The sequence below is a fragment of the Vulpes lagopus genome, chromosome 24 (genome assembly GCF_018345385.1).
Source record: "Vulpes lagopus strain Blue_001 chromosome 24, ASM1834538v1, whole genome shotgun sequence".
Classification (NCBI taxonomy): Eukaryota; Metazoa; Chordata; class Mammalia; order Carnivora; family Canidae; genus Vulpes; species Vulpes lagopus.
The window spans coordinates 17,395,771-17,408,050 of NC_054847.1; the positions used below are offsets into that span (position 1 = coordinate 17,395,771).

The window sequence follows — 12,280 nt, forward strand, 5'->3', positions numbered from 1 at the left end:
GATTTCCAAGAAAAGTGTCAAAGATTCATCCTTGTTCCTTCTTGGTGCTTACAGTAAAATGCAAGAAGAAAAAATACTGAAAAACTACTAAGAAAAAGGGAATCAGGACTTGGTGATTTAGGAAAGGCTCAGCTTATCCAGATTGCAAAAATGTCAAATTAGGAGATTTGCTGTCAGGAGGGCATACCTTGGAGAGAAAACCAAAAAATGTATGGCTGAACAACCCTTTGCAAGTAATGTAACTCCTTAATGAAGGCATTATCATTGTTATGACTGGCATTATTCTAAATATTTAATATTATTCAGAATTTCTTATACGATCACCAGTTTCTTTGCTTCCCACTCATTCTTATATTTCAGACCTTATTTCTGGAGTCTTTTTCTTCCTTTCTGGAGTACATCATTAGGAATTCCTTAAGTGAAAGTCTTTTGGTAGCAAACTCAGTTTTCACCTGAAGATATCTTTATTTTCCCCTTATCGTTAAAATTAAGTTTTACAAAGTATATGATTCCAGGTTGACAGTTCATGTATATCAGCCTTTTGAACATATTTTCAGTTGTCCTATGGCTCCTATTATTGCTGTGAGAAGTTGGCTGAAAGTCTAATTGCTGAGTTTTTAAGGCATTCTTTTTCTTTCTAGCAGTTCATAGGATCTAATCTTTATTACTGGCGGTCTGCAGTTTCACTACAAGGTTTCTAGAAATGAAGTTATTTTTGTTAATCTTTCTTAATATAGCTTTTGATTCTTGGATTTGTTGGCTCATCAGGTCTGGAAAATTCTCAGCTATTATCTCTTGGTATATCTCTCCTCTAACTTCTCTCTCTACTCTTTTAGCACTTCTGTTAGACTCTATTTATTTATTTATTTATTTATTTATTTTTTGTTAGACTCCTTTTAGACTTTCTTATTCTATCCTTTGTACTCTGTGACACTCTTAAATATGTTCAATCCCTTCATCTCTCTGTGCAAGTCTCTTCCAGTTCATTAATTCTCCATTTAACTATGTCTATTCTGCTGCTTAATCCACTGCGTTTTTTATTTAAATTATTACGTTTTCCTTTATAAAAGTTTTATTTTGTCACTTTTCAAACTTGGTCGATCATTTGATAGTCCATTAATTTGTAAATGTTTATTTATTTAAACACTTCATATAAAATAAATTTATATTCTATGCTTAATAACTCTAATATTTGTGTCCTTGGAGATTTAAATCTATTAACTATTTCTGTGGGCATTCCGTCATGGTGGCTTTTCCCCTCATGTGTATAGAATTTTTTCCTGACCTTAATCTGTGCCAATACTGAGGGGGCTAATTTGGGGTGTCTTCTCCAAGAAAGATTTCTATTTTCTCTTTCTGAACATGGGTAGAGATGGAGTAGTCAAGGATTATCAACCTTCTACCACTTTAACTAAAACCTTTAACTAAAACCTTCAATAGCTGTCTTTGGATAATACTTTTCAAAGAAATTCTCAAAGAAATTTGTTATTAATTCTTTTCTTTTTCTTCCTTTTTTTTTCTCATAATGGAGACAGACAGGTGTCCTTACAGACTCCCATTGTTGACCAGTGGGTTTTTTTTTTCTTCTAGTCTACTTATTTGCTAGAGGTTTAGCTCATTCAAGAATTCTAGTTTAGGGGTGCCTGGGTGGATCACTTGGTCAAACATCTGCCTTCAGTTCAGGTCATGATCTCAGGGTCCTGGGATCAAGCCCCAAATCAGGCTCCCTGATCAGTAGGGAGTCTGCTTGAAAGATTCTCTCTTCCTCTCCCTCTGCCCCTCTCTTACTCATGTTCTCTCTCAAATGAAATAAATAAAAATTATATAAATAAAATATTTGTTAAAGAATTCTAATTTAATGAACAGGTCTCCGTTTTGTACAAGCCCATGGTATGCTTTCCTACTTCCCTGTGAGATATTAATCCTCAAAGCTCTAGAATTCTGAATCTACAATCCCTGAGTTCAAATTCTGTCCCTACCACTTTTTGTATGCCCATGGGCAAGTTACCTAACTTCTCTGTGCTTCATTTTCCTCTGATACAAAAATGGATACTAGTAATTAGTAACAGTCACAGGACTGTGATAAGGAAGAGTGAATTGATATGAGTAAAATGCTTGGAAAATTTCCTGCAACATAGAAAGTGCTCTAAAAGTGCTTACACCTACTTTGGGTATTGGCATGTTGATTTAAGGCTCATTTATTCAGTTTTAGCTCATCAAACTTTTTAAAAATGGATCTTGAGGATTTGCTTTATTTTCTTTTAAGTGGAGCAGCATTTTAAGGAATGTTTGTTATAATTTACCCAGAATCTAGTTTAACTGGTTATAATTTACCCAGAATCTAGTTTAACTGGTTATAATTTACCCAGAATCTAGTTGAAAAGAATGTTAGTTACAGTTTACCCAGAATCTAGTTGAACAGCCTTGTAGGAAGGCTTTTTTGACAATTTAGTCTCTGTGCTGTGGAGACTGAGATGAAGGGAGCATCCCAAAGCAGTTTCAAGGCTGCGCCAGGGACCTTAGATCCTTGAACATTTTAAGCTTTTCAGGAATAGAAAAGGTTAACAGAGAATAACAAAGAGCTGCTTTGTTCTAGGCTCTCTTAGATGCATTACCAGGAGCCCCACTATATGCTCCAGTGGAAGCCCTACCCAAAGTGCTCTGACAACTCTCAGTGGAATGGTTACTTTCTTCTTTCCCCTGCACTTAAGCTGTGCATAATTATCTCTTACAACACATGCATTATTTCACCTCATTCAACCTTATATCCTCAGCACATAGTAGTTCTCAAAAAATGTTAAATGCATGAATGAACAAATGAAAGAAAAACACAATGGGAAGAATAACACGCATGAAAAATGGGCTCTTTCTCTGATTTAAACATAAAGGTAAAACTTTCCCCATAACTTTTCAAAGTGCTAAATTTTCATGAACAAGACAATTGATCAATATTGTTTAAAGACATCACAATAAATAACTGAAAAAAGAAACTGAACAAAAAACATTAAAATTGGTTGATTCTGGGAAATGAAACCAATGATAAGGTGAATCTGTGATCAACTGTTCTTTAAAAACCGTCTGTGCTATTTGATTTTTAATCATGTACTATTTAATTTTTTACTATGTGTATATATTTTTAAAGACTTATTTATTTTAAAGAAAGAGCACAAGCAGGAGGGGTGGAGGGAGAGGAAAAGAGAATCTCAAGATGACTCCGATGCTGAGCACTGGAGCCCTACTTGGGGCTGGATCTCACAACCATGAGATCACTACCTGAGCAGAAACCAAGAGTTGGATGCTCAATCAACTGTCCCACCAAGGTGCCCCAGATTTGTTACTATCTATATCTCGAAAAAAAAATGAAATATTTAAACACAGATTAGCCAATTTTTGGACATGCTATCTCAAAAGCACCTAGCAGTTACATTTGACCCCACAAGGTTTAGTACAGTGTTTTATTTTATTTTTTAATTTAGTGCCTAGAGTCCTGATTACCAAAGAGTTGTTGACCTAAAGCCAAGTTGACAAATAAACAGAATTCTGAACTTTAATAAGGCAGTTCCAGTGGACCTAGACTGAGCTGAGTAAGCCTACTGACTGGTGCCAGAAAGTAGCTATAAAGGGACTAAGTGAATCAATTAGCTCCATGGTCTTTAGAGATCTCTTGATACCAAAACATCTTTCTTTACATGCTTCTCCTCTGATCCTGTGGAGATGAAAATTGACATCCATAGTCATATTCTACCAAAAGAATGGCCAGATCTAAAAAAGGTAATGGTAATTAATCTGCTGAATTATTTCTGGAACTTCTCCAGAGTTTCTCACTGCTTCTATTACAGGTCTATCTCTTCTTTGGGGAATTAGATGTTAAGTTTCTCTGCTCTGGGAGTGATTTTAAATTATTTGGTAGCTCTGATTTCCCAGTTTTTAAAAATTACTTTCATATTTATTTTGAAAGAACATTGATCAAAGAGTTACTGCTTCTTAAAATCCCCTTTTCTCCTCAAATGAGGCATTCTTTAAAATTTCTGGACAATTTAAGTCAGGCAGTTTTACTTCCATTTAAATCACATATTCAGCTGCTGGGAAGATACGTGCCAACTACAGAATTTAAAGTTACAGTTTCAAGTAAAAAACTATTAAAAAAATGGAATGTGATAGGCTTCCAGGACTTTAAAACACATCTCCTTTCCAAAATGTTTAAAATAAGTTTTAGAAGCACCAAGAGATAGCTTTGTGGAATTTTTTTAAGTCTATTTTAGGACACTGTCTGAAACCTTTCCTTTTGATGTTCTTTAAGCTATAAATCCTTGTTATGAACTAGAGAGTAGGAACATCAAAAAACCCTAGAGAAAATGACATGAAGTCTTTGTACAATGAGTGTCTCTTTCTCTGTGTTTCTCAAAAGAGGGAAATTTCCTTTTGTCATTAAGAACTTTTGAATGAATACTAAAAGAAGGAGGTGGGGAACATGAAGAAATTTAAAATTGGTTTGAATTTTATTCAGGCTAAGTATCAGGTTTTACCCAATCTTCAGCCTTCTCTAGTATTTTCATGCCACTGATAATGTTTTATCTTTTTAATCCCAAGTGAGGAAAAATGAATAACACAAACTCTAATTAAAATATGGTTTACTGTGCAAGAAAGTGAAACTATTTTCTTCTCATAGCCGTCTCTGGAAGAATGTTAATCTTGTTTCTTTGTCCTTAGTACTTTAGGTAACGTGGATGGTAGACACTGTAGATTGAAAACTACATATGATGCTGAACCATCTAGTGGAAGGGGAGGCAGGTGGGGAGATGGGATGACAGGGTGACAGGCACTGAGGGGGGCACTTGACGGATGAGCACTGTTATACTATATGTTGGCAAATCGAACCTCAATAAAACAAATATTATATATATATATTTTTTAATTTTTATTTATTTATGATAGTCACAGAGAGAGAGAGAGGCAGAGACATAGGCAGAGGGAGAAGCAGGCTCCATGCACCGGGAGCCCGACGTGGGATTCGATCCCGGTCTCCAGGATCGCGCCCTGAGCCAAAGGCAGGCGCTAAACCGCTGCGCCACCCAGGGATCTCTCTCTCTCTCTCTCTCTCTCTCTCTCTCTCTCTATATATATATATATATATATATATATATATATATATATATATATAAAATAAAGCAGATAGTACACTAACTGCACCAACTGACCCCTCCAGGAGTTTAAGTGCCTGCATGGGAACTTGCTGCTCTGAATGCTACTGTCCTCATCATGTTTTATTAGGGTGTAAACACCACTTCACAAGGTTAGTGATGAAGATCCAGAGCAGCCTAAAATGGTGCCTCCTCTTTGCTGAAGGGAAAAAACTTTCTACCTAGTATCCTATACCACAACCCCCATCTCTCATTATCAGCTCCCACCCAAAAGCCTGTTTCCAGTTTGAGCAGAGAAGTTGTCACCAAGAGCTAACAATTTCTAGGTGCCCCCACCCAATGCAGGGCCCCAAAGGCATTGTTAAAACTGCTCAGGAAACTGAAAGATGCAGAGTTTAGGGAGGCTATAACCATAAGGTGTGTCCTGGAGACGTCCTAAGCACATGTTCTGCTGGCTCTTAATCTTCCTTCTCCTTTTTTTTTTTTTTTAAGAGCTATTTATTTGAGAAGGGGTTCGGGACAGAGGGAGAGGGAGAGAGAATCTCAAGCAGACTCCACGCTGAGTGTGGAGCTCAACCAGGGGCTATATCTCACAACCTTGAAATCACTACCCGAGCCAAAACCAAGAGTTGGACTCTTAACCATCTGAACCACACAGGTGCCCCCCCCCTTCTTAACTTCTAGCTGTTGCCTCAGAAGAACGGAATGGCATTTTTGTCCCAATAAACCAGGGTTCTATCTACTATGCTGCAAGAAGATAACTGATACACTTAATAATGCTGATGATACAATAATAGTAATAATAACCATTATACTCAGACTTCCAGGGAGAGAGAGATGGAGATAGAGACAGAGGTATTTGATTCACATAAAAACCATGTACTTGCAAATAGGATTTATATTATTAACTTTGCTGGACCAATCAGTGCCTGAGATTCAGAAATGAGCCCATTATCCCAGAGCTATATGGGACTGTGGTGGCTCCTCTGCAGCATTTCCACCACAACTACCTTGATAGAGCTGGCTCAGGAGAATATCACTGCTATAAGGGATGTCCCTGCTTGTCTCTGTTCCCCAATGCCCCTGCCTCCCTCGACACCAACCTGTTCCTCAATTCCCCACAGTCATGTAAACCCACTGAGGGCCTTGTCAACGGATCACTGTAATCTGATTTCAACCCACAGATCAAGCAAGTGGTTCTGTTATATGGTAGAAGTTTTCATTTGATTGCAGGCAAACCAATGATGGAAAAAAAACAGCAGAAAATGGTTGTGTGTTTTCAAACTGGGAGGAGTGTGATAAATAAATATACATATAAATAGTACTGGGATTCTTTTCCCTCTCTCCCCATTTCCAGTCCATATGGTCACAGTGGTGAGTATTAAGGTGACATGAGGCCTTAGTGTTCGTATAGTTCAGTAATTACAGCAGATTTTCCTATGTCTTTAAATTGTTTCTTAATGGGTAAAATACCATTGCAAAACAATCTCTGATCTTTTCTCACCATTTTTTTTTCAAACTTTCCAATAAAAGAATGAAAAGAAGCCAGTACTACTTTTGTTTCAAAAGATGAAGCCCCTTTGGAAGAACTAATAGCTGTTTCCCAAACTGCTTTCCTTATTAAACATTAATGGACACATCTCAATAACCTTGACCTCCTAATGCAGTAAAGAAACAGAAAAGCAGAATCAACATGCCTGGATTGATAATTAACTAATGATTACAAAGGCCTGGGATTTGAGAAATCTTTTCATTTTCACTTGCAATAACGATTTTACTCAGACTTACAGTAAAGATCCTTAGGGGGAAGAAAACTATCTCAGGTGGAAAGAAGTAGAAATGGGGTGCTTGATTAAATTGTTTCTGATACATCAGGACCCCCACTCTCTGCTGTCATAAAGAGGAGGATATGAGTCAAGGAAACATGGTGAACATTGTTTCAGGTTGATCCATGATGAGGTCATTCATAACAACAATGATGATAATAAGGTCTTGGCTTTTTTTTTTCCTTCAGTAGAACTTATGGACTACCTACTTTGTGCCCAATAGTAAGATTTGCAAAGATTTATATGGGGTCAAAAAATTCTGGCCTTTACTAAAAATATAAATATATTTACATATTTTTTCATTCGCAAAGATTTAATTGCCCTTGATCACTGTCCGGCTTTAGGAGACAAAATCCTAGATATAACCTGACTTTTAAGCAACCCCTCTGAGGAAATGTGTATCTGGTTTCATCACACAGGAAGTTCCTTTCTCACTTCATGAAAGTGTGAGATCCTCAAGACACTAAAAATGCCATTCTGTTCATCTACTTCCGATCCATATAAATCCATTTCGGAAACATATCTCTTGTATATAGAACTGAATTCCCTTTAATTTTTTAGTTTGTTTTTTATTATCATGCCTTTAAATGCCTAAGGGACACTGGTCATTGTCAGTCAAACATTTTTAGACTATAAATGCCTCCTGGCATATGCTCTCACCAAAACTACTTTCAAGCTCATAAATTTCAGACCCCAGGCTTGGTTTAATCTAGGATGACAGCTGCAGAATTGTGTAGAGCCCAAACTTAGAGCAGTTGCCCTAAATGGGTTAGGCCTTTGCAGGGGGCTTAGGAGAAACACAAAGTCTTCAAATTTTGTGCTTCCCAAGAAAGAGGAAGGAGGAACACAGAGCTCCTTCTTTCAGAGTACTCTTGAATGTCCAACCCTAGGGTATGCCTTCTTCCACCACCTAAGGATAATATAGGCTGCCACCACTATACTACCTCCAATGCCATCCCTGTCTGTCACTACCACCACCACTAAGCTCACTAGCACAACCATCACCACTACTACCTCACAACCTTTACCACTGCCACTGCCATCCCTATAGACACTATGACCATCAATATCACCACCTTTGTCACCACCTCCTCCACCAGCACCAATGCCACTACCAGCATCATCATGATCGTTGTTAGCATTATGAGCTCCTCTCTATAAACCAGGTCTGGTACCAATAGCTTCTGTGGATTTTATCTTAATTAATTCTCACAAAATCCTATGTCACAGCTATATATGAAGCACAAAATATGCCTCATTTTACACATAAGGGAACAGTGACTCTGAGATACTAAGTTACTCCAACAAAGTCAAGGATTTTGTAAACGGTTTGTCATGTGTGACAAGATTCCTCTCCTCCAACGGAATACTTCTTTAACCTGCTAACTTTACAGGTTCAAGTTGCTCAGCAAATTAAGAAAAAGTAAGAAAGACAGTGAGGAAGAAGAATAGAGAAGGAAAGAAGAAAAGGAGAGAAGGAAAAAAAAACCTTTTCTTCTATAGTAAAATAAGATTGCAATGGCAAATTTCCAATTTAAGAGAAAGTTTTACTCTAAAATGTAACTGGTTAAACTCATATTCCACCTCCTCTACCAATACACATCTCTCCAAAGCTTCACCCAGGAGAAGGTGGAGTTGGGGGTGGGGGAAGCACACGGGTATTAAATGCATGAAATGAGGAGATTGGGGTGGAGGGATATAGGCAAAGGAGAAACTTGGTACAAGGAAAAGAAGCTACAGCCTCTAGTGGACAGTTTCCTTTGCATGCCCAGCCTACTACTCCAGGTCCTCTGATGTCACTTAGGGAAGAGGAAAGTAAATTTCCAGAGCTAATATGATTTCCTGGAACTAGAACTAAGAACAGACCTTATGCCAAGGGAGAATAAGGCTAGTACAGAATTTACCAAATCTTAAATCTCTCGGGTCAGGCCCCAGTCAAAGCCACAGAGACATACAATACACCCTATGCTGCAGGCCTAACTCCCACCTCACCCCCCACCCCACAGTCTGGAGGTGAGAGGGCAGCTAGGAAGAGGGACTGCCAAGACCTGATTCCCTTAAGACAACTTCCCTATAGCATGTCATGAGAAACAACCACTGTTTGCTGGTCTCATCCAAATACAATAAGCAAGAAGTTGAGCTGATGTTCAGCTTCCCTAACCATCACTACTGATAAGAGCTGTTGATGAGCTCTTCACATCACTGTTTCCACCCCCCACACCTTCCCTTCTTCCATCACACTGTGAGAGTCACTGTTCTGAAGCATGGAAACACTGAACATTGGAAGTTCCTCTCCAATATAACTCCAGACTATCTTTTCAACCTCCCTCCCTAGATACCATATGACTCAAGTTGTCAGTCAATACCCTCCTCCAGGCTCCAGAGAGCTTGTATATTACTCTACCACAGCATGTCTTACACACCATTACCCTTTAATAGCTGCCAGCCCAGCCCCACACATTCAAGACTCTTCTCCACAAAGGCTGAAAGTATGCTTCACTTTTATTTTCTCTTCCCTAGTAAGACTAGTCAGGGGTGGGATTCCATGAGGGTTTGAAGAATGAATGAACAAAATGAAATTTCAAGACCTATAGTTACCTGAATCATATATACCTATGTTCTTAGGCAGTCTGAAAATTTTTTATTCATAATCTCAAGAAGAAATATATTTTATATTAGGACTTAGTACACTCTTATATATAATGGAAAAGTCTAATGAAACTAATACCACATGGGAAACATTCTAATATATTATTCTATTCTATTCTGTTCTAGTCTACTCTCCTCTACTCCATTCCATTTCATTCCTTTACTATTTTAGCTTGGGTTTTCCAAGAAGCAGACCTTGAAACAAAGATTCAAATGCAAGTAATTTTACTTTGGAGGTGATCCCAGGAAACACCAGTAGAGAGGAGAAATAAGACAGGGAATGCAAGGCAGCCAATGAAAGTGTAGAATGTATGCCTCATCTCAGACTCATTATGACCAAGGGATGGGGAAACCAGTGTCTTCAGTGTACTTATATACATACACCTTCAGTCACTTGTTGAGGGATGTGGAGGCGGGGGGAGGGGGTGCAGGAATGGGGGCACTAATTTCCTGGGACTTCTGATCTTCCAGAAGGACCTGATCAAAGCTGGCTTTACTAGGCAACAGGGAAGCCCTTGTCAAAGAAATGCAGGGGCTAGCAGGTGAAGGAATGCCAGTGTGCACAGGAGTATCAAGGGGAGGGAAGATGAGTGGGACACTGACAGCATCCACTACACAAACTCTTTTGGTTTTTAGAATGCCTGGGTCACTATCCACTAAACTAATTTCATGATCAACTGATGGACTGTAACCCATGGTTTGAATAGCAGCGTTAGTGTTCTAAGATGGTATTTCCTAAAGAGTAGTCCTTACGGTCCACGTACTCCTGGTGGTCCCTGAAATGATTTTAGGTGATACACGAATAAGTATTTTTTAATATTAATCCTCATTTAAAAATTGCAACCTAGTGTCTGATATCTGATCCAGAACACATAAACAACTCTCAAAACTTAGTCATAAGAAGACAAATAACCCAATTTAGAGAAAAAAAAAAACTTAGCAAAAAAATTTCACACATACTTCACCAAAGAAAATATGGAAAATAAGTACTTAAAAAGCTATTCAATTTTATTAGTTATTAGAGAAAAACATAAAAACCACAATGATATTCACTACATACCTACTGAAATGGCTAAATTAAGAAAACTGACAATACCACATTCAGGTGAGGGTATGGAGCAACTAGAATTCTCATACTTTGTTGTTGGGCATGCAGACTGCTACAGCCACTTCAGTCACAGTTTCTAAGTGGCGGTTTCTCCTGAAGTAATTCCACTCCTGGATATTTACCTAAGAAAAATTAAAACACAAAGAACTGTCTTAAAATGTTTATAGCAACTTTATTCATAATAGCAGGTAAGTAGAAAAGCAAAATGTCCACCAAGTGATGAATGGATAAACAAAGTGGTATATCCCTAGAATGGAATACTACTCATCAATAAAAAAGGATTGAATTGTTGATACATGCAACAACATGGATGGATTTCAAAAGTATTGCTAAGTGAAAACAAATCCACTCAAAAAGGATGCACAAAGTATGATTTAACTTAACATTCTGGAAAAGTCAAACTTAGAAATCAGACTGGTGGGGACTAAGAACAAGAGTCAAATGTTGACTGTAAAAGAGCATGAGATTATATTTCAGGATGATGAAAGACTGGCTCTATTTTTATTTTGATTCCAACATGGGTTTATCAAAACACATAGAATCTACACTTAAAAGGATCTAAGTTTACTGTATGTAAACTACACCTCAACAAACCCAACTTTAAAAAAATTGCAACCTAGGTAAAACAAGCACTTCTGTGATAGAGACTTTTCCTTCTGAATAAATATATTTGAGGAAAAAAGTAAATTGGTACTCAGTACTCAATACTGAGTATGTGATACATGGATGTGGGGGGAGAAAATAGGAAGATGATACCTGGTAGGATGGAGCTCAAGATCCTTTGCCTTAGAGATACCCCTTTATTGCAGTCCTCCCTAATTTTTCTTCCAGTCTAACTGTGCTTCTCCCCCACAGCGATTCGGCTATGGAGGCTGGGTGCAGCTCCAACACCACAGCAAGGTGAGTGTATCTCAAAGCGCAAATGTGCCTTAGACCAGGGGCATCCTGAGCCTGAGATGTTCTTGCAGGCAGGCTTCCAGGGAGCTCAACTAATGTCCTCTTATTGACTTTATAGTAAGCATGGGAGCAGCACTGAGTTTCTCAAAATTACTAGGAAAAGTGAGGGTGACTTCAAAGAGCAGTAATTAGGAAGATAAAATTACAATTTGAGAAGCCATTAAGAAATCTTTTTTTTTTTCTTTTTTCCACCCTAGAATCAATTTTAGCATTCATTGCTCTGCCTCAAGAAAGCAACCTGGGCTCTTTCCACAGGTTATCACTGTATATTAAGGCCATCCAAATAAATGGTACTATTTAGGCATGAGCACAAGCTGGAAAAATTAAACATTGGAGATAAAAAGGAGAAATAGCCATTTGTATTAAAGGTTGAGTCTGGTAAAAGGAAAAGCAAGAAGAGGAAGGCTTGGGGCAAAGAATTCTGAAATAATGAGGGCTGAGAGTGAGATGAAGTCTAGTGCTACATAGACATCAGATTTGACTTCACTTTCAGAGGCGTCTCCTATTCTCATGGAGTTCAGAGAGAACATTACTAAACTTCCAGCTAAATGCAGACAGGCCCTGGAGGCAGGCCCTAGAAGACTCATGGTCTAGGAAGG

The 12,280-nt window shown here is 38.1% G+C and overlaps 1 protein-coding gene across 4 annotated transcripts in view; it reads left to right on the forward strand.

The window, feature by feature from the left end:
- Nucleotides 1–3,588: 3,588 nt before the first annotated feature.
- ACMSD (aminocarboxymuconate semialdehyde decarboxylase) overlaps nucleotides 3,589–12,280 on the forward strand; it is a 65,393-nt gene continuing 56,701 nt past the window's right edge. The window contains exons 1-2 of one of the 4 annotated variants that reach the window (XM_041739565.1): nucleotides 3,589–3,771; nucleotides 11,580–11,624. In XM_041739565.1, coding sequence (XP_041595499.1) covers nucleotides 3,715–3,771; nucleotides 11,580–11,624 — 102 coding nt within the window. In that variant the 5' untranslated portion in view covers nucleotides 3,589–3,714. The remainder of the gene's footprint in view (nucleotides 3,772–11,579; nucleotides 11,625–12,280) is intronic. The other 3 variants (XM_041739563.1, XM_041739564.1, XM_041739566.1) reach the window with 3 other exon arrangements.